The sequence below is a fragment of the Eriocheir sinensis genome, chromosome 63 (assembly GCF_024679095.1).
Source record: "Eriocheir sinensis breed Jianghai 21 chromosome 63, ASM2467909v1, whole genome shotgun sequence".
NCBI lineage: Eukaryota > Metazoa > Arthropoda > Malacostraca > Decapoda > Varunidae > Eriocheir > Eriocheir sinensis.
The window spans coordinates 9,099,138-9,120,965 of record NC_066571.1 but is presented as its reverse complement, the minus strand read 5'-3'; the positions used below and the strand labels follow the sequence as shown (position 1 = coordinate 9,120,965).

Here is a 21,828-nt window from a genome sequence, read left to right as displayed (position 1 = left end):
ACTCTTCCTTTCCCTTCCCTTCCCCTCCGTTTCAACTCTTCTCTTCCCTTCCCTTCCCCTCACTTTCAACTCTTCCTTTCCCTTCCCTTCCCCTCCCTTTCAACTCTTCCTTTCCCTTCCCTTCCCCTCCCTTTCAACTCTTCCTTTCCCTTTCCTTCCCCTCCCTTTCAACTCTTCCTTTCCCTTCCCTTCCCCTCCCTTTCAATTCTTCTATACACGGTACAGTAGGCACTTCAGTGGAGTTGGCGGAGCAGCGAATCCCGGTATTCTGTTGATAATGGAGACTTTTTTTCCCCTTCCGGAGGTGGAAGTGGACGAGGTGATGGTGGTGGTGGTGTAGGGTTGGCCTCAAGCACCAAGACCTACGTACAGTTGCAGACAAATATATCAATCCATTTAAACCATTCCTTGTTCATGTTAACTTGTCGACTAAGCCCCTCCCCCTCCCCCGTTGCGTGTGTATCATTGGCCAGTCCATGAGAAAGCCACGCCCCCTCTCCAACACCGGCCGCATGTTATTGGTGGATGCTGGACTGGCGGGGGCGGGGCTTATGTGCCGAGTTAACATGAACAGCGTATGGTTGTAACTCAGCGGTCTCTCTTCGCGCAGCAAGTGAGATGAAGGAGGAGAGTGGGAGGTGAGTAAAGGAGAAAGGGAAGTGAGGGAAGGAACCAGAACTTAAACTAGACCCAAAAATAGAACCATAACTAAGAATGAGAACCAGAAAGAAGAACCAAAACCATATAGGACGGAGGGGGACTTACTACCCAGGCACGCAAGAACTACAAAGGATCGGATGGACCAATTGTTTTGAAAGCAACTGTACGTGGGTCTGTTTTTGAGAGCCGCGTGGCCCCGTGTTCCCTGAGGGCTTGGGAGGCTGTGCTCGGCGGGGTGCTGGGACGTGATGCGCCGCCTGGCCTGAGGAAGGTTAGAAAAAGTGATGAGGGAAAGGATGATGTGAGGAAGACGTTCTGTGCAGACGTGTGGCTTCAGAAGTTAGCCTAATGTTTTCCCTTGAAGTCTTGTAAGTCATAATCTGTCTATCTATCTGTACTTGTAATTTCGTGTGAAAGATTGCATCATCATGACTGATAGTGTATGATAAAGACTGCGCAATAATCTTCAGCCGCCCGTCTCCGTCAGCATCCGCGCCGAGTGCACGGGAGAGGAGTTTTAACGCGAGTTCATTGAATTCTATACGAGATGGCAACCCAAGCGGCTGTCTCGTCCATATTTGCTAGATGAGGCTGACGACAACTGAGGACTGCCAAAGCTCGATCAGTACTTCTGTGTGGCCTAAACCAATGATTGTGGAATTAAATGACTATGCAACTATGGCTGATAGTGCATGGGGGCTTCAGGAATAGAGTGCAAGGTGAGTATATTGCCAGAAACAAGTGGGGAGTCTTTCAAGAAGAGGCGAGGGAGGAGGAGGAGAAGGGGGCAGCCAAGATAACCGATGACCTAAACCAATGATTGCGGAATTAGATGATTATGCAACTATGGCTGATAGTGCATGGGGGCCTTCAGGAATAGAGTGCAAGGCGAGTGTATTACCAGAAACAAGAGGAGAGTCTTTCAAGGAGAGGCGAGGGAGGAGGAGGAGAAGGGGGCAGCCAAGATAACCGATGACCTAAACCAATGATTGCGGAATTACATGATTATGCAACTATGGCTGATAGTGCATGGGGGCCTTCAGGAATAGAGTGCAAGGCGAGTGTATTGCAAGAAACAAGTGGGGAGTCTTTCAAGGAGAGGCGAGGGAGGAGGAGGAGAAGGGGGCAGCCAAGATAACCGATGACCTAAACCAATGATTGCGGAATTAGATGATTATGTAACTATGGCTGATAGTGCATGGGGGCCTTCAGGAATAGAGTGCAAGGTGAGTATATTGCCAGAAACAAGTGGGGAGTCTTTCAAGGAGTGGCGAGGGAGGGAGGAGGAGGAAGTAGCCAAGATAACGCTGATGGGTCACCCTGAAGCAAGACGGGCGGAGGGATGGAGCGTGCACGGAGGAGGGCGTAGCCAGCACATCACAGAGGCAAGTGAAAGCGCCTAGGGGTCGGGAGCGAGAACTGAGACGCAAGATAAACGCGTGAGATATGATAAGTCGGAGTACCTGCAGGCGTGGGGTCTCGGAAGGCGTGTGAGTGGCGGGAGGTGAGGCCGGGGCACGCACGCACACACACACACACCTTCACAGCTCCTCAGGTCCTGCACCGCCCTCTCTCGTGCCCCCCACAGCCCCCCTGACACACCTCCTCAACCTGTCGCGGGAAAAACAACAACAACAACAACAACAAAATGATGAGAAACAAGACTCGTGGGGTGAATTCATACTTGAACGGAGTCATATATTTTTTTGGGGTGAATCTATACTTTACGATTTTTATTTATTTATACAGAGAGTTCAGTGTGGGATGAATGGAGAGTACTTAGGTGAATCATGTAGCTATATTGTTCTTGTTGTTTTTATCATTATTTATTTACATATAACAAGGCTTCGAGCAAAGACCCGCAATTATTAAAGAATTAGTTAGCGGACAGGGAGTGAGAGAGTGAGGAAAATGAAGCCAAGAGAGGAGGAGGAGGAGGAGGAGGAGGAGGAGGAGGAGGACGAGAAAGAGGAAGAAGATGAAGCAAAGAAGAAGCAGAAGAATAAAAAAAAAGAACGACTACAAGAAAACGAAAAAAAACAACAATGAAGGACAAAAATACAAAGAAGAAGAAAAAGAAGAAAGAAAAAGAAGAAGAAGCAGAACAAGAAGAAGAAGAAGAAGAAGAAGAAGAAGAAGAAGAAAAAAAAAATAGAGGAGGAGGAGGAGGAGGAGGTGGTGGGATCAGGTGGAGGTGGAGGTGGTACACAGTGACTGGCTTACCTGCGTGACTCGGCCCGGCCTGTCTGGGGTCACCTGTGGTCACCTGGGTCGCGTCCTCACACCTGCGCGGGGGGGCGGCCGGCGGGGGACACACCCTGACGCGGGGGACAAAAATAATCAATAAATAATCTTTCTTTTATACGGCAAATAAAACAAACCAAGGAAAACAAGCAACAACAACAACAATCACAAAGACAGCACTGTTACATTATAAAGGAGAACAGTGTAACAACAAAAAGAAGTAAACTTTAATAATAAACAACACCCACGTCAGTCACGCATCCACTGATAAACATTACATTTCCAGGCATCCACCAATCACATCCAGTTTCAGTGACCAATGGGATTTCACCTTTCCCAGCATCCTGAAGTGGCAGTGGGCGTGGCTAGCGTGCGGATCGGCCAATGACATACCCGTTTGCGCAAAAGGGGAGGAGCCTATTCGCGCATTTAGCTTGAATAAGGAATGGTTTGCCTGCGTGTGTGTGGTGAGGGGGAGAGGGTGCCGCTGGACGTGATATCCTGGCACCGAGACCGACTGTTGAAAGTGGAAATGTTTTAACAGATATTTTTGGGGCATTTTGACGAGGTAGAAAAAAACAATGATCGCGGTGGATATTTGCTGACTGCTGCGCGTGGTGGGAACTTTTTTTTCCGATGGGTATTTATTTATTTTGTGCTCGAGTGTTGTGCTGACACGAAAAAACAAAGGCACGAATACATCTGCTGCAAAAATGTTAAAAAAAACCCCGAAAACAAAACAAACTATACTCGGCGGTTTTCCGTGAACATGCGAGGGGGAAAAAGACAGAAAAACAGAACGAACCAAAACACAGAACATACGAACAGACAAACAGGCACAAGCAAGCAAGCAAGCAGAAAAAACGAAAAAATACTGAAAAAACAAGGAAAATAAGAAGCAGATGAGTAAAGAAACCTAATATCATTCAGCAAGGTCGAAAAAAAAGGATATCAGGAAATAAATAGCCGTGGTGAATTATGCACACACACACACACACACACACACACACACAAAGTAAAATTCAATCAACCAATCGAGAAAAAAAAGATAAAACAGCAATAATGAAAAAAAAAAAAGAACCGCCCCCCCACCAACATCTATACATACTTCTAAACTTGGCAATACTAAAAACAAAACCCCAAGACCTTTACGCCTATCTTGGCAACACTAACTGGAGGGAGACGAGAGGAGGAGGAGGAGGAGGAGGAGACGGCGGGACAAGGAAAGCCATCAGTTCGGGTCGCAGGCGGTGGGGGCGGCGGTAGTTGGTGGTGAAGGGACGCTGATGGGGGCCTCGTACTACCCCTGGCGCCTCTGTCCTCCCCGGCGAAGAGAAGGGGAAGGTGTGGGTCGTATTTGTACTGCTCAGGAGGCAGGAGAGTCGCCGCCCTGGGTACTTCTCGGCCCATGTAAGTGTCTACCCGTAGCCGTGTTCTGCCCGTCTCGTCGCGTTCACTGGAGTCGCTGTTGTCGGAAGGTGGCTTGTGGAGAGAGAATTTTAGGGGTTAGGCTTTTTTTTTGTTCTCTCTCTCTCTCTCTCTCTCTCTCTCTCTCTCTCTTCTTGGTTTCTCTTGACATTTATGGTGATTTGTAAAGAAGGTAAAGAAGAAGAAAAGAAATATGATGATGAAGAGGAATAAAAAAGACAAAAACAAAACAAAACGAAAAACAAAAGAAAAAAAAGGAAGAAGACGGTGAAGAAAACGCAGACGAAGATGAAGAAGATGAACTAAAGAAAGAACAAAGACAACAACAACAGAAAAAAAGAAAAAAAAGAAGACGGAGATGAAGAAAATGAAGAACACGAACTAAAGAACAAAAACAACAGCAACAGAAAAAAAGAAAGATAAAAGAAGAGAAGAAAAAAAAAAAAAAAAAAAATCTTTCCTCTCTTGCAAGGGCTCTCTCTCTCTCTCTCTCTCTCTCTCTCTCTCTCTCTCTCTCTCTCTCTCTCTCTCTCTCTCTCTCTCTCACACACACACACACACACACGCACACACACTCCCCCCAAATCACTACCAACTCAAATTACCTGCATCTCCTCCTCCTCCTCCTCCTCCTCCAGACAGGTGCTAACTCTATCAGGGGTGTGCGTGAGGGTGTTGCCGGTTTCCTTGCTGGCCGCTGACTGAGGGCGCGAAGTCTCCGTCAGTGGAAGGAGCTGCGGGGTTCGGCGGCGACGGAGCGTAGCCATCAGGAGAGCAAGGATCAGGAGAAGCAGGAGGACGGAGGCAAGCGCGAGGATACCCAGCAGGACGGAGGGGAGCGCCAAGGAGTCGAGGAGCAGTGTGAGACTTCCCCCTATGCTGCCCCCGCCTCCTTCGGCCCCCAGAGTCTTGCCCGCGTCCCGCACCTCCGCCTCAAAGGGACCGTCTGGGAGGGGTGACATCGAAGTAGAGACTTGAAGTGACGAAGAGGTTATAGTTAGTATTTCCAAACGTCTCGGCACCTCAGTTCGCCTGGTAAAAGTTGCTGGGATCTTCATGGACTGTTTTGTGATGCTATATTTTTTATTTTTTATTTTTTATTTTTTACAACAAAGGAGACAGCTCAAGGGCACAAAAAAGGAAACAATAATAAAAAAGCCCGCTACTCGCTGCTCCTAAAAAAAATAATCAAAAGAGGTGGCCGAAAGAGAGGTCAATTTCGGGAAGGAAGATTGTTCCAGAGATTACCAGCGTGAGGGATGAAAGAGTGAAGATGCTGGTTAACTCTTGCATAAGGGGTTTGGACAGTATAGGGATGAGCATGAGTAGAAAGCCGTGTGCAGCGGGGCCGTGGGAGTGGGGGAGGCATGCAGTTAGCAAGTTCAGAAGAGCAGTCAGCGTGAAAATATCGATAGAAGATAGAAAGAGAGGCAACATCCCGACGGAATTTAAGAGGTAGAAGACTATCAGTAGGAGGAGGAGAGCTGATGAGACGAAGAGCTCCACTCTGTCCAGAAGAGCTGTGTGAGTGGAGCCCCGTCACACGTGAGATGCATACTCCATACGAGGGCGGACAAGGCCCCTGTATATGGATAGCAACTGTATCTTGAATGGGATAATCACGGTTAATCTTCTCTGTGGCCTTGGAAAATAGTCGTGATGGGAGCCCGATACGTTTAAGAATATGGATTTATGTCCCGTACACTCAGGCACTTTCGGATCTCATAACAACTGTTTCTAAAGGTCACAAAGAATACTTATTGGGTTCTTATGGGTGTTTCTTTACGTTTATGGTGCAGAGGCCGAGTCAAACTATCACCAGGCTCATAAAACCACCCGTAGAAGTGCCATTAACTTCTACAAAGGCCTTATCAAGTGTGGGTGTGTAAGATCCGAACTGAAAATGGGTCTATATGACTGACTGACTCATTGATTGACTGACTGACTGAATGCTTGACTGAATGACTGATTGTTTGACTCATTTGCTGGACTGTATGATTAACTGAATAACTGGATGAGTGAGTGAGTGAATGAGTGACTGACTGACTGAGTTATTGGATGAGTGAGTGAGTGAGTGACTGACTGACTGACTGACTGAGTGGCTGGCATGAACGACTAACTGAAATACTGGATGAGTGAGTGAGTGAGTGAGTGACTGAATGACGCATGAACTGATTTACTCTCTGTTTAAGCAGTTTTTAGGTGAGTCAACACACAGTGAATTAGAAATCTGTATGCACCAATAAATGGGTCACGTATACCAATGATAATAAAGATGATAATGCCGACGAAGATGATAATGATGATGATAAATAAACACAAACCTATGAACTAAAAAATGAGCTACGGACCAGAAATGCAAATCTACGGAGCCTTGAGTGTCAGTTACGGACCGTGCAGGTGGTAGAGAGACGTGTTGGATCCGCTGGCGAGGGTGAGGTAGGCGGCGGCGCTGTGACCCCGGTCGTTGGCAGCGGTGATCGCCAGCTGGTAGGTCCCGCCCGGCCACAGCCCCGTCACCTGCGGCACGGAGATGGCGTAAGCATGGCGGAGAGGAGGCGAAGTGTGGCAGAGATGTGGCACTAGTGTTTGTTGTAAGGTGAGGAGGGAGTAAAGCTGAAGAGGAGTTTTCAGTAGAAGTAAAAAACGAAGAGAAGGAAGATGACAAATAAGGTGACGGTGAAAATGATGATGATGAGGATGATAATGATAATGAAAATGATGATGATGATGATGAAGAACAACATGAAGATGAAAATAATGAAGAAGACGAAGAAAAAGAAGAAGAAGAAAATAATAAGAAGAAAAAGAAGAAGAAAAAAAAGGAGAAGAAGAAGAGGAAGAAGAAGAAGAAGAAGGAAAAGAAGAAGAAGAAGAAGAACAACAACAACAACAACATGAAGATGAAGAAAATGAAGAAGACGAAGAAAAAGAAAAAGAAGAAGAAGAAATTAAGAATAATAATAATAATAATAATAATAATAATAATAATAATAATAATAATAATAATAATAATAATAATAATAATAAGAAGAAGAAGAAGAAGAAGAAAATAATAATAATAATAATAATAATAATAATAAGAAGAAGACGAAGGAAAAAAAGATGAAAACAAGAATAAGAATAAGAAGAGAAAGAAGAAGAAAAAGAAGAATGAAAACAATAATAATAATAAGAACAACAAGAAAAACAAGGACAACAACAACAGCAAATACAATCACCATCCCCTACCACACCACCACCACCAAAAACAACAACAACAATAACGCTGACAAAACCGAAGATAACGAGGCGAGATGATAAGGAGGAAGGAAGGAAAGAGTTGCACAGACCATCTCAATTCCTCCTCTTCTGTGCACGAGACGAAGAAAACAAACCAAGAATGAACTGATTACCGAGGTGTGTGTGTGTGTGTGTGTGTGTGTGTGTGTGTGTGTGTGTGTGTGTGTGTGTGTGTGTGTGTGTGTTTGGCCCAACAGGATTTCCAATAATCAGATGTGGGAGAGGAATAATCAAGGAAATAATGGACTCTCTCTCTCTCTCTCTCTCTCTCTCTCTCTCTCATGTTCTACCTCATTTTTGGTGTTTGAGTGAGAGAGAGAGAGAGAGAGAGAGAGAGAGAGAGAGAGAGAGAGAGAGAGAGAGAGAGAGAGAGAGAGAGAAGAGAGAGATGAGGCAATTATCGACAAGACATTCCTTCACCCCTCCATCACTGCCTCTCTCTCTCTCTCTCTCTCTCTCTCTCTCTCTCTCATTGTCTTATTTTCTTTTCCTCGTCTATTTTCTCGTGTTTTTCTCTTCGTTTTCTTCTTGTTTTCCTTTCTCTTCTATCCCTCCTTCATTTTCCATTCCTTTCTTTCTCTTTTTTTCTCTCTCTTTTCCTGTTTCTCTCTTCCCTCTTTTGCTTCTTTCTTTTATCTGTTTATTTCCTCTCCTCCATTCCTTTCCTTCCCTCCCTTTTCCTTTTCTGTATAACTTTTCCTTTTTCTTTCCTTCTATTTTCCTTTTTTTTGCTTTCATCGCTGCTTATTTTCTCCTCTTTCATTTCTATCTCTTCTTCGTTTTCTTCCTCTTTTCCTCTTCCATCACTGTTTTTGTTCTTCCTCTTATTTTCTTCTTTTCTCCGGCAGTGTCTTTTCTCTTTTTTTTTTCCTTTTCACTCATTTCCTTCTCTTTCTCTTCCCTTTTCCTTATTTTTCCTTTCTTCCTTCTACTCTTTACATTTTCCGCTTCCTTTCATTCTCTCATTATTCCTCTCCACTACTTCTTTAACTCTTTCTTTCCTTTCCTTCTTTTTCCCTCGTTGACCTGAGTTGTGTGTTTAATTAGAAGCCAAACCCACAAGAACGACGAGCCTGTAGCTGTTACTAATTCTGACCTGTTAACTAATTGCAACGGTGTGCGTACAAATTGGCGACCATCCTTTCCACAGCCTTAACAGAAGAGAGAGACAACAAGCAGACAAACACAGCAACCATCACCTCGTATCCTCGGCAAAAGAAAAACAAAAACAAAAACCGCGCGTACAAATTGGCGAACATTCCCTTCATCCCTACAAACAAGTAAAAACACCAAGCATCGCCTCGCTTCCTCCGCACACAACTCACGGCGAATTCAGGCGAGTCCTCCGCGGTGAGGTTGAGGACTTGTCTCCGGCGGCCCTGGCGGGAGGCGCGGAGCAGGAACCACTGGGGAAGGCCGCCGCTGCCGCCTGCCACACACTTGACCCGGGCCGAGGTAGGTGTGCCCTGGTCCACAGTGCAGTTACCTGGCGGCTCCGGCTTACCTGAGGAAGGAGGGAGGTACTAAAGGTGTCTGTAGAAAGGTGTGTTGATTAGTGTGTTTACAGAAAGGTGTGTTAATTGGTGCTTATAGAAAGGTGTGTTAATTGGAGTTTATGGAAAGGTGTGTTAGTGTTTATGGAAAGGTGTGTTAGTGTTTATAGAAAGATGTGTTAATTAGTGTTTATAGAAAGATGTGTTAATTAGTGTTTATGGAAAGGTGTGTTAGTGTTTATAGAAAGGTGTGTTAATCAGTGTGTTTACAGAAAGGTGTGTTAATTAGTGTTTATAGAAAGGTGTGTTAATTAGTGTTTATAGAAAGGTGTGTTAAAGTGTTTACAGAAAGGTGTGTTAATTGGTGTTTATAGAAAGGTGAGTTTATAGAGAGGTGCGTTATTAGCCGGTGCGTTAATAGGAGTGTCTATATAAAGGGGTGGTTACCTGGCCGCTCAGCTTTACCTGGTGAATGATACAGGTGTTAAGAGTTTATTCAAAGCCAGTTAGGGGGCAAGAGACAGGTGTTAATGTGTTAATGTTAGTGCAAAGAGGGAGAAGAGATGTTTGGTCTCCTTGCTGCTAAATGGGGTAACCGATGCTTTAGGAAAATAAGAAAGAAAATGGAAGAAAATAATAGAGAAAGGAGGAAGAGAACAAAGGATTGGAGTAGAAAAGAAAGAAAAAGGAGGAAGATAATAGGGAGAAGGAAGGGGAGAAGTAATGAAGAGATGATGGAAAGTGGAAGGGGAAGAAGATACAGATATACAAGAATAAAACAAATAAATAAGAAAGGAAATGGAAGAAAAAAATAGAGAAAGGAAAAAGATAACAAGGGCTGGAGAAGAAAAGAAAGAAAAAGGAAGAAGATAATAGGGAGAAGGAAGGGGAGAAGGACTAATGTGATATTGGAGAGTGGACTAGGAAAGAAGATAGATAGATAGATAGATAGATAGAGATAGATAGATAGATAGAGAGAGAGAGAGAGAGAGAGAGAGAGAGAGAGAGAGAGAGAGAGAGAGAGAGAGAGAGAGAGAGAGAGAGAGAGAGAGAGAGAGAGAGAGAGAGAGAGAGAGAGAGAGAGAGAGAGAGTGTGCTTTGTCGAGATTTAGCTCAACGTAAATATCGGGAAGGAAAACAAAGAAGAAGAAAGCATATAACACCTCGTGGAGACCTTGGGGGGGGGGAGGAGGAGGAGGAGGAGGAGGAGGAGGAGGAGGAGGAGGAGGAGGAGAAAAATAAATCATGAACAATAATGAGGAAAAAAGAAGAAAGGCAGAGATAAGATTTGCTTGAATAAAATAAGAAGGAGGAGGAGGAGGAGGAGGAGGACGAGGAAGATGAAAGAAAAATAAATAAGAAAGTAAAAGGAAAATGAAAGAAAAATGAGGAAGGGCAAGGAAAGCAAATAGAATAACGACGAAGAAAAAAAAAATAAGAAGAGAAAAGACACGAAAGGATTACACATGTTTGCAGAAAAGAAACAAGACACGAGAGAGAAAATGGAGCAGGAGGAGGAGGAGGAGGAGGAGGAGGAGGAGGAGGAGGAGGAGGAAGAGGAGAAGTCCACATTAACTTTTCAGAGAGCATCAACACCAGCTAGAAAGAAAAGAAAACAAAAAAACAAAACAAAACTTGAACCAGCTAGAAAATAAACAAAACAAAAAACAAAACAAAACACAAAAGCGACCTCCTCCACACACAACAAAAAACAAAAAAACAAAAAACTAACAAAACAATAAACAATAAACAAAGCAAAACATGAATGAAGGACTTTTTTGAGTTTTTTCCCCTCCCGCCCTGGTCTCCTTGCCGCCCGGAGCCGCGCCTGACTCACTGAACGCGCGCCGGTAATCCCTTTCCGATGTGCTGCCGCGCCGATACTTATGACGCCGGGACGCAGTGATTTCGATATGCCGCACCGGACTACCAGTGTTTTCGGGGCTTGGATGATGTCGGGAGGTTGGTGCTCTGGGTTCATCCTTCCCCCTCCTTCACCTTCCTTCCGTCTCTCCCTTTTTCTTCCTTCCTTCACTTGGCAACATCCTTCCCCCTCCTCACCTTCCTTCCGTCTCTCCCTTTTTCTTCCTTCCTTCACTTGACAACATCCTTCCCCCTCCTCACCTTCCTTCCGTCTCTCCCTTTTTCTTCCTTCACTTGACAACATCCTTCCCCCTCCTCACCTTCCTTCCGTCTCTCCCTTCTTCTCCTTCTTGCTATGTGTACTTCTTGTCACCAATATGTTATCAAGACACCTCGCTAACCTGACCTAATTCTCTCTCTCGGCTACATTTACTATTTGCTACTACTAATACCACTACACTGAAACGTTTTTTCTTATAGTACTTTCTAAATTAAGTCACCAAAGTAATATTTTTTGGGGGGACCATTGAGTGATGACGCAATGTTGGCCCGTGAGTGGTCCAGACTTTGATGGTTAAACGAAGACGAAAAGGAAAGGGGAAGGGAAGGGGGAAGGGACGGGAGAAGGGAAAGAGGAAGGGACGGGGTGGGGGGGGGGGGAGAGAGAGAGAGAGAGAGAGAGAGAGAGAGAGAGAGAGAGAGAGAGAGAGAGAGAGAGAGAGAGAGAGAGAGAGAGAGAGAGAGAGAGAGAGAGAGAGAGAGAGAGAGAGAGAAAGAAAAAAAAATCTGACGCGGAGGTGACGAAAAAGTTTAACCGGGAAGAACATGATTAAACTTTTAAAACTTCCGTAGACGTCTAGACCGACCAACTCTCTCTCTCTCTCTCTCTCTCTGACACAACAAAAGGCAACACAAGAACACTAAAGCCATTATATTATTTAAAGAGAGAATCTTTCCCCGCGCGCACCGTTGCCAAGGCTGAGGACCAAGCCGCGAGTAATCCCTTGAAAGAGCCGCGTAAAATAACTCGCGGTGTTTCCGGCGGCCACGAACTAAAGAGAATGGGAGCGGAGGTAAAATTAAATCGCTATAAAGGTGAACAGCTACGGTACAGTTGGGTGCGTCCGCTGTAGCTGCGCGTGGCTTCGGTGCTTATCTCCGACGCATTGGCCCTTGACCTTGTAGTGAGCATGGCCACTCCTTTGACCCTGGTAGTGAGGATGGGCCAGTTTTACAGTCTTATACTACACGCTTGTAAGGTCCCCAACCAAGCACAAAATACGACGAAAATTCCTTGTAGGTGTGTGTTTGGCGTTGATATAATAAGGAAGAGGAAATTTTAGAAAACCACACCGGGAATCTCTCTATTAATGTCTGGTGTTGAGTAAAAAACCGGATTATTGTGGAGAATAGAGTTTGGTTAGGGGGCTTACCATTACGCTGTGTTAGAACGAATATTCCTTGTAGCTCAGTGTTTGGCGTTGATATCAAAAGGAAGAGGAAATTTTAGGAAACCACACCGGGAATCTCTCTATTAATGTCTGGTGTTGAGTAAAAAACCGGATTATTGTGGAGAATATAGTTTGGTTAGGGTGCTTACCATTACGCTGTGTTGGAAAGAATATGCCTTGTAGCTCAGTGTTTGGCGTTGATATCAAAATGAAGAGGAAATTTTAGGAAACCACACCGGAAATCTCTCTATTAATGTCTGGTGTTGAGTAAAAAAAACCGGATTATTGTGGAGAATAGAGTTTGGTTAGGGTGCTTACCATAACGCTGTGTTGGACTGTGGAGCTGAACCCATTGCCTCAGGACACGGGCCCCACCCAAACGGTCTTCATGGCTGAGTCTGACTTTAGGAAAATGCAAGAAGACCCCCCCCCCCCCCCCCAGCGTTGCTAAATTGTCGTACTATGAGCATTACATTTATAATTTTTAGGCTCCAAGACTGTCGTAACCACACAAATATCTAGAAAATTAAAGTTATCGTTAAAACGGTTACATATTGATTGTTTTCGTTCTTTTTGCTGGAGTTATCGGTAAGAAACTACGAAAATGCAAAGCGATGAGTACGATAATTTGACAACGCTGCCCCCCCCCCACCTTCCCTTCTTACCCGCCGGCACGATGTGGAAGACGCAGGGCACTCGCTGACTCCCGATCTCGTTCGCCGCCCAGCAGAGCAGCGTGCCGTAGTCCAGCGAGGTCATGGGCGTGTAGGTGATGACGCTGTGGGTGGACGAGGACGAGAAGCGGCCCTGCGGAACGTCGATGGTGTCCGCCGTGTTGTTGAACGTCCACTGGTAGGAGGTCTGCGCGGGGTTGGCGTCCACCGCGCACGTCACCTCGGCGTCCTCGTAGCGACCGACGGCGTACGTGGTGACCTGGCCGGGCGAGCACACGGGCGCGTCTGTGCAGGAATAGAATAGAATAGAATAGAATAGAATTTATTTACATTATTACTTTGGTTATTCTTGACATGTATTTTATAATCAATTAGAGTTATAACAAAAGTCTAGTACAATATGGCCAATGAAGTTTAGCCAGACGTGTTAAAAACTAAATTTAGGCACAGACCTAATAAGTATAAGACCATAAAGCAACAGTGCTGAGTCAAAATAAAAACAAGAAAAAGATTTAACAGGGCGAGGCCTATCACAGTCAGATGTAGAATAAATAAAATCATATATGGGACCAAAAACTAAAAATTGAATAAAATTAGATATGATACTGGAAAAATTGCCTATTAACCCGTCCGCTGCGATTGGCACGGATTTGGCCTTCCCTGGTAGCCTGGTTACATTATACTCCCAGGTCTTTCACTGCCTCTGTGGTGGATAGTGGAGTGTTTCCCATGTGGCATTGGTGTGCTGGATATCCCTTCACTAGTAGCCCGGTAACATACAGTCCCAGGTCTTTCTCTGCCTCTGTGGTGGATAGTGGAGTGTTTCCCATGTGGTATTGGTGTGCTGGATATCCCTTCACTGGTAGCCTGGTAACATACACTCCCAGGTCTTTCTCTGCCTCTGTGGTGGATAGTGGAGTGTTTCCCATGTGGTATTGGTGTGCTGGATATCCCCTCCCATGGTGCAGGACTTTACATTTTTCTTCATTGAATTGTAACAGCCACTTTTTGCTCCATTCCAGTAGCTTGGTGAGGTCTAACTGTAGGAAATCCGCATTCAAGGGGTTAAGTAAGGGAGCGCAGAAGGAGAAGGGAAAGATGTTAGGTGATTTTGTTTGTTCCTTATTCCTTCTACTGTTCCTGTTCTTCTTCTTCTCCTTTGCCTTCGTTTTATTCTGTTAATTCATCTGTTATTAATTTTTCTTCTTTTTACGCTACCAATTGCTGTTTCTTCTCCCCTTCCTCATCTTCCTTTCTTCTCAATCCTCTGTTATTCCTCCTCCACCTCCTGCTTTTTCTCCTCCTTTTTCTCCACCTTCTCACCTTCCATTCCCTCCTCCTTCCACTCTTCTGCTTTCCCTCCACCTCTCACCCTCCGTTCCCTCCTCCTTCCACCTTTCTGCTGACCCTCCTCCATCCTCTCCCTCCCCGTCACACTCACACTTCACGTCCAGCCTGAGGTGGTTGGAGGCGGTCTCCCCGATGGCGTTCCGGGCGAGGCAGGAGTACAGCCCCGCCTGGCGACGCACCACGCGCTGCAACACGAGAGACTGGTTGCTGATGATGATGCCAGCCGTAACGTTATGCACCAGGGGCGTGTTCTGCGGCGGGAGGGAGAAAAGGGAGGATGAAGTTAGAGGATGAGAGTGGAGGAGGGAAGCTGGGAGAAGGGAGGATGAAGATAAAGGAGGAAGAAGGGGGAGGATGAAGTTAGAGGATGAGAGTAGAGGAGGGAAGCTGGGAGAAGGGAGAATGAAGATAAATGAAGAAGAAGGGAAGGATAGGAATGAATGGTGTAATGAATGAGGGAGGGAGGCAGGGGAGGAAAGAGAGAAGAAGGGGTAGGATGCTAGAAAATATGGAGGATACGGTAGATAATGATGGAGAAAAAAGAGGAAGAAGGCAAATGTGGAAAGTTGGGAGAATTAAAGAGAAGGATGATGGAGAGAAGGGGAGGAAGATAGAGGAGATAAGTGGGGGAAAGGGGAAGGATTTTTTTTATAGTAGGAGAAGCAAAACAAAAAACAAAAACAACATAAAACAACAACAAAAAAAGCCCACAAGAACCGCTCCTATAAAAATAAACTCTCTCTCTCTCTCTCTCTCTCGCTATGTATTCCAGTCACGTCCCCAAATCAACAAGGTTCTCGCCACACGCCTGCCACATCCACTACCACAGCCTCTACCACTACTACTACTACTACTACTACTACTACTACTGCTACTACTACTACTACCAGGTACACGCTCTCTCTAGTCTGTCTGTCTCTCGCCACCACAACCACCTCAAACATTTCTCTTAATTAACTTGACTAATTCCAACATGCACCTCCACCACCACCACCACCACCACCACAACCACCACCACCACTACTATTATTACCTCTCCCATCAAACGTTATCACTCCTCCTCCTCCTCCTACTACTACTACTACTACTACTATTACCAACTCAGTCTCCCCCTCTATGACCTCTTTCACGATCGTTATCATTCCTTCCACAATCCACACCTATCATCTACATACACAACTTTTTTTTTTTCCACCTGATCCATTTTTCTTCTTTCCACTAAGTTCTTTACTCCTCTCCCTTCTTCCTCTATCTTTCTGTTTCTCTTTCCTTTCCCCATTTCCTTCTCCTCTTTGTTATCACTTCTACTACCACTACTACTACTACTACTACTACTACTACTACCATACTTATAGAGACTTCGATTTCGCAAAAGGTGTCCATGTACTCGAAGTCCCTAAAAAATCATCCCGGATCTCCGTTTTGAAAGGTTATTTTTTTTTCCGTTCTTTCCTTCAGCAGTGTCATTCCCCTCATCAAGACCTTCCTTCCCTTTGTTATCTCCCTTCTCTCTCTTCCTCTCTAACCTTTCTTTCTTTCCTCCGTTTCTTTCGACGTCGCCACAGAGAAAGAATCAAGTCACAGCCGATATCGTTTCACATCTTTTCACTTCCTTCACCATTCTTTTCTTCTTCTCTTCATCGGACTCAAGATCATAAAGAAACAGGGTGCGAAAAATCAAAAGCCATCTCATTTCTTACGTCCGTGCAATCCCACTCTTTTTCTTCTCTTCTCTTCCCATTCTTTCTCTTCATTTCTTAACCGATCTACTCCAAGTCAAAGAAGCATAAAGAATGGCACGTAATCTCACTTCGATGCTCCCCTGGTCTCGATTAGTATGCCTCCGCTGCCTCCTCCCTCCCTCTCTCCTTCCCTCCTTCCTCCTTCCTTTGGTCCGGGGTTCTCAAAGTCAAGGAGTCTCCAGCGATCTCAAGCATGACGAAGTTTGCATTTCATTCGCCTATTTTTCATGAGTCCACCGTCAGGAAAGGTGACTATGCGATCTGAAAGGAAGGATGGAGGGAAGGAAGGAAGGAAGGAAGGAAGGGAGGGATGGAAAGAAAGAAGGAAGGAAGGATTGAGTGAATGAAGGAAGGATGGTGGGGAGGAAGGAAAGAAGGGAGGAAGAAGAAGGAAAGGAGAAAAAGAATGAAAGTAACAGAAGGTAGACAGGGAGAAAGAAAGTCAGGGAGAGAGAGAGAGAGAGAGGAGGAGGGGGTGAGGGGGAGAGAGGAGTGGGGGAATAGTTGACAGAAAAAGAAAGGGGAAGAGCAAGCGAGAAGAGGAGAGGTGAGAAGAGGGGAAAGAGGGGGGAGTAGTTGACGGGAAGAGGAAGGGGAAGAGAGGAGAGAGAGGGAGGGGGAGAGGGGGTAAGGGAAGAGGGGAAGGAGGTGGGAGGGGAGAGGAAGGGGAGGCAGCTAGATAGGCAGGGAGGAAGAGAGGGAGAGGGAAGGGAAGAGAGAGAGAGGGGAGAGAAGAGGGGAGAGGGAGGGGGTCGAAGGAGAGGGAGAGAGGAGGGATAGTTGACGAGGAGAGGAAGGAAGAGAGGGAGGGGTCGGTGAGGAAGGGGGTTAGGGATGAAGGAGGTGAGGGGGGGGGGGTAACAGGTGACATGAAGGCAGGTAATTGAATCATAACTCGAGGCGGCGCGGGACATTTACCGTGCCGTGGAGCTGATAAGAATATTGAGCGGCGGCGAATGAGACGTCGCGGCCCTGATGGATGGCACACCGGGGGAACGAAGGGCCGCGGGGCAGACCTGGACCGCAAACACGCGACGGGGAGGAGGTGGTGGAAGTGGTGGTGGACAGGTGAGGTAGGAGATAATAAGGAGGTAGACGTAGGGAGAAAAAGGAGGGGTGAGTTTGAAGAAGAAAAGAAGAAAGAATGAAACTAAAAAAGATGAGTTGATGAATGCAAATATGTGGATTGTGGAGAAGAAAGGAGAAGAAGAAGAAGAGGAGGAGGAGGAGGAGGAGGAGGAGGAGATGAAATAAAATACTGAGATGAACGCATGTGACAGGAAGATAAGAAAAAAAGTTAAAAGTTGAATAATGTGAAGAAAATTAATAAGCAGTTTAATGAGTGTTAGTGCTTATGGGCAGGTAAGATAAGGAAAGGTAAATACAGGTAAGATGACATAACGAAAGGGAGGATGAGAGGTAGGCAAGGAAAGATGGAAAGAAAAGGGGGGATTAGAAGATGAAGATGCAGGTGAGAGGAAGATGAGGAGAGTGTGAAAAAAAGATAAAGGGAAAAAAGTAATTAGTAACGAGTTCACAGGTGTGGTGGAGGTGGACAGGTGAAGATGAGATTTACATAGATTTACATAGAAAATCAGACCACACAGACCCCATGGTCCAGACTTGGTGGTCTGTCCTTAAACCTAAGTGATTTTACATTAATCAGAAGACTCCAAAACGTTGTTTTTTACTCTAGTTGATATTTAAGTGAAGGTGGTGACGGTCTTATTTATTTTGGTCAATCGTACACTGGTAAGGAGAGGTAAGGTGGAACGAAAGGAAGGAGGAGGAGGAGGAGGAGGATGAAGGTGAGGAAGGGTGGAACGAAGGAAGAAGACTTAGAGAGAAAATGAAAAAAAGACTAGTCGTGTTAAGAGAAAAAAAGGAAATGAAAATGGAAATGAAAATGAAAATATAAATGAGTAAGGAGTCTGTAGTGTTGTTATTGGTGATGGTGATGATGGTGGTTGTGATGGGTAGGTGAGGAAGAGGAAGAGGAGTAAGGGGGGAGGAGGAAAGAAGGAAGAAAGAAGGAAGAGGAGGAGGAGGAGGAGGAGGAGACAAAAAAAAACTTGGCTGAGAGGAACGCAGGTGGGTGGTCGTGGTCGTGGTGGTGGTTGTGGTTGTGGTGGTACGTGAGGGAAGAGGAATGTCAACCAAGAAGGGAAAAAAGGAAAGAAGGAATCAAGGAAGGAGAGGAGGAGGGAATGAAGCGAGAGATCATCATATACTGAGACAAGAAAGTTAATAAAGAAGCAAATATCGCAGGAAGGATGAAAAGAAGGGAAGGATGAAAGAAAAGAAGGGAGAAGGAAAGGAAACAGGAGAGCAAATATTTAGTTAAGGAAGTAGATAAGGAAGCAAGGAAGGAAGAGAGGAGGATGAGGAGGAGGAGGAAGGGAGGACTGAGGGAACATCTCCTGAAACTTTAAATGCATCGCCACGAGTCAAGAAACGTCGAGATTGGCGTGTCGTACTGAATCGGAGGAGAAGGAGGAGGAGGAGGAGGAGGAGGAGGAGGAGGAGGAAGAGGAGGAGGAGGAGAGTCACGTCTTCTCCTTTGGTCTCCACGAAGCTGTAGGCGTCGAGGGAGTCATCTCAAGGATTCCTCTGACCTTATATGACCAATCTCGTCCTCGTCCTCCTCGTCCTCCTCGTCCTCCTCCTCTTCCTGTTGGTCTTCCTGAGTGTGTAATTCCGGTCCAGCTGAACGTTTTTGTGGATTATGGCGTTCGTGTGTGTGTGTGTGTGTGTGTGTGTGTGTGTGTGTGTGTGTGTGTGTGTGTGTGTGTGTGTGTGTGTGTGTGTGTTTCTTTATCAGTCTCTCTCTCTCTCTCTCTCTCTCTCTCTCTCTCTCTCTCTCTCTCTCCCATTTTCTTCATCCCATGCTCTCAAACTTTAAAATCCTTCCCGTGTGTCGCCGGAGGGAAAAATCGAGCCTTGGACATAAAATGGGAAACTATTTTATTTAGTATACGCCCCCCCCCCCCCACCCCCCCCCACCCCTGCACACCTATCCCCCACACCTGCCTCCCTCCCACCTGGTTTACTTTTACTTTCTCCAGCGCGCGCCCGTAAAGGTGAAGAGGTGTAATTGTTTGAGCCTTCTAATATTGATCTACACTTTTCCCTGCTCCTCTTTTTGGTTGCTTTTCTTTTCTTTTTTTTCTTCTCTTTTTTCTTTATCAATGTCCAAGGTGCTAAAAATCTCCCCTCCCGCCCACTCTCTTTCTATCTCCCTCTCCTTCTCTCCCTCTCTTTTTTCTCTATCTATCTATCTATCTGTGTATCTATCTATGTAGCTTTCTATTTATCTATCTATCTATCTATCTATCTATGTACCTATCTATCTATCTATCTATCTATCTATTTATCTATTTATCCATCTATCTATCTATCTAGCTATCCCACACAGGTAAACCACATCCAGGTTAGCCCCCCATCCACCTCCCCCACCCCCACCCGCTCCCACATCCCCACCCCCACCTACCAACCCACCAACCCACCAACCCAACCCAACACACTCACACCCACATCCACCCCCCCCCAACTCCCCCGCCCCCCCCCCACACACAGGCAGGCAGGACTCACATGATGGCGCCAGGACACCCTCGAGACTCTTGGGTTGGCAGCGATGTTACACTCGAAGTAAACGTCGTCGCCCTCCTTGATGTTGCCGACGTTCAGCGACGCCCCGAAGCTGCACGCCGCCTCGGGCACGTCTGTAGGGGGAGGAGGAGAGGTAAACACGGCAACACGGAGGAGTAGGTGACAGGTAGCGTGAACGGTCAATTCTTACCCAGCACAGGCTCAAGGGCCAATGCGACAGAGATGAGCACCGAGGTCACGCGCAGCTATAGCGTATGCACGGAACTTTACCTTTAAGCAGTGACGACCAATGTAATTCCTAGATGAGTTATTCATTTATTTATTTATTTTTGCATTACGGGAGGAGGCTCAGGGGCAAAAAACAAAACTGGGGCAAGAAGACCCATACAGACGCTGCTTATTGGCTTATTTGCATTAACTTCATCAAGGAGAGTGGAGGAGGAGGAGGAGGAGGAGGAGGATGAAAATGACGGTGATGACGATGACTGAAGTGCAAGGAGAGTGGAGGAGGAGGAGGAGTATGAGGATGAAAATGACGGTGATGACGATGACTGAAGTGCAAGGAGAGTGGAGGAGGAGGAGGAGATGAGGATGAAAATGATGGTGATGACGATGACTGAAGAGCAAGGAGAGTGGAGGAGGAGGAGGAGCATGAGGATGAAAATGACGGTGATGACGATGACTGAAGTGCAAGGAGAGTGGAGGAGGAGGAGGATGAAAATGACGGTGATGACGATGAATGAAGAGCAAGGAGGGTGAAGGAGGAGGAGGAGGAGGATGAAAATGACGGTGATGACGATGAATGAAGAGCAAGGAGGGTGAAGGAGGAGGAGGAGGAGGATGAAAATGACGGTGATGACGATGACTGAAGTGCAATGAGCCGAGGTGAAAAAAGTGACCTACTACATAAGCCACGAAGGAAGCAGAAGGACTATTGGAATTGAAGCGCGGCGAGGCAAACACGGCGACTTACAGAGCACATCGCGGCGGGTACAGCGGGTCGTATTTTAAAACATTTCGTCGCCCAAGTATACACATATTTGACAAGGCTTTCGTAGGGGTTTGGGGCATTTCCAGGAGTACTTTTATAACCCCGGTGGTAGTTTGACCCTTCAACTGTACCATGAACCCCCAAAAAACACTCATTAGAATCCAACTGATCCCCTCTTTGTACGGGTTTGGGGCATATCCAGGAGTAGTTTTATGATCCTGGTGGTAGTTTGACCCTTCTTCTGTACTATGAACCCCCCCAAAACACTCATTAGAACCCACCTGATCCCCTCATTGACCTTACATATTTAACAAGGCTTTCGTAGGAGTTTGGGGCATTTCCAGGAGTACTTTTATAACCCTGGTGGTAGTTTGACCCTTCTTCTGTACCGTGAACCCCCAAAATACACTCATTAGAACCCAACTGACCCCCTCTTTGACCTTACATATTTGACAAGGCTTTCGTTGGAGTTTGGGGCATTTCCAGGAGTACTTTTATAACCCTGGTGGTACTTTGACCCTTCTTCTGTACCGTGAACCCCCAAAACACTCATTAGAACCCACCTGATCCCCTCATTGACCTTACATATTTGACAAGGCTTTCGTAGGAGTTTGGGGCATTTCCAGGAGTACTTTTATAACCCTGGTGGTGTGACCCTTCTTCTGTACCGTGAACCCCCAAAATACACTCATTAGAACCCAACTGACCCCCTCTTTGACCTTTAGAAATAGCTGATGTGCGAAGCGAGAATCTTATAATACCGTCCAGTAACCTAAGACGCCCCGAGGCCCAACCCGTGACTTACATTGCACGTCGAGGGGCCAGATGTCTTCCAGTTTGGCGGGTGCGGCGTGCGTCTCGGCCAGGCAGCGGAGGAAAGAGCCATCGTCGCGGGCGGAGGGCGTGACGGAGGCGCGGCTGGTGGTGCTGTTGCCCTCCTCGGAGCTCTGTGGGGAGGGAGGGAGGGTAGAGTGAGGGGTGATCAAATTATCGTACTCAGACACTCAGCACATCGTAATTTCCAGTTTCTGACTCACAGGT

At 46.1% G+C, this 21,828-nt stretch overlaps 1 protein-coding gene across 1 annotated transcript in view; it reads right to left on the bottom strand.

The window, feature by feature from the left end:
• Window positions 1-3,992: 3,992 nt before the first annotated feature.
• The window catches only part of LOC126986795 (nephrin-like), a 57,253-nt gene continuing 39,417 nt past the window's right edge, over window positions 3,993-21,828 (bottom strand). Inside the window, exons 7-14 of the mRNA XM_050843166.1 lie at window positions 21,593-21,734; window positions 19,779-19,909; window positions 14,537-14,696; window positions 13,087-13,380; window positions 8,940-9,118; window positions 6,726-6,852; window positions 4,938-5,278; window positions 3,993-4,386 (exon numbers count right to left, since the gene is read on the bottom strand). Of these exons, the coding sequence (XP_050699123.1) occupies window positions 4,030-4,386; window positions 4,938-5,278; window positions 6,726-6,852; window positions 8,940-9,118; window positions 13,087-13,380; window positions 14,537-14,696; window positions 19,779-19,909; window positions 21,593-21,734 (1,731 nt within the window). The 3' untranslated portion in view covers window positions 3,993-4,029. The remainder of the gene's footprint in view (window positions 4,387-4,937; window positions 5,279-6,725; window positions 6,853-8,939; window positions 9,119-13,086; window positions 13,381-14,536; window positions 14,697-19,778; window positions 19,910-21,592; window positions 21,735-21,828) is intronic.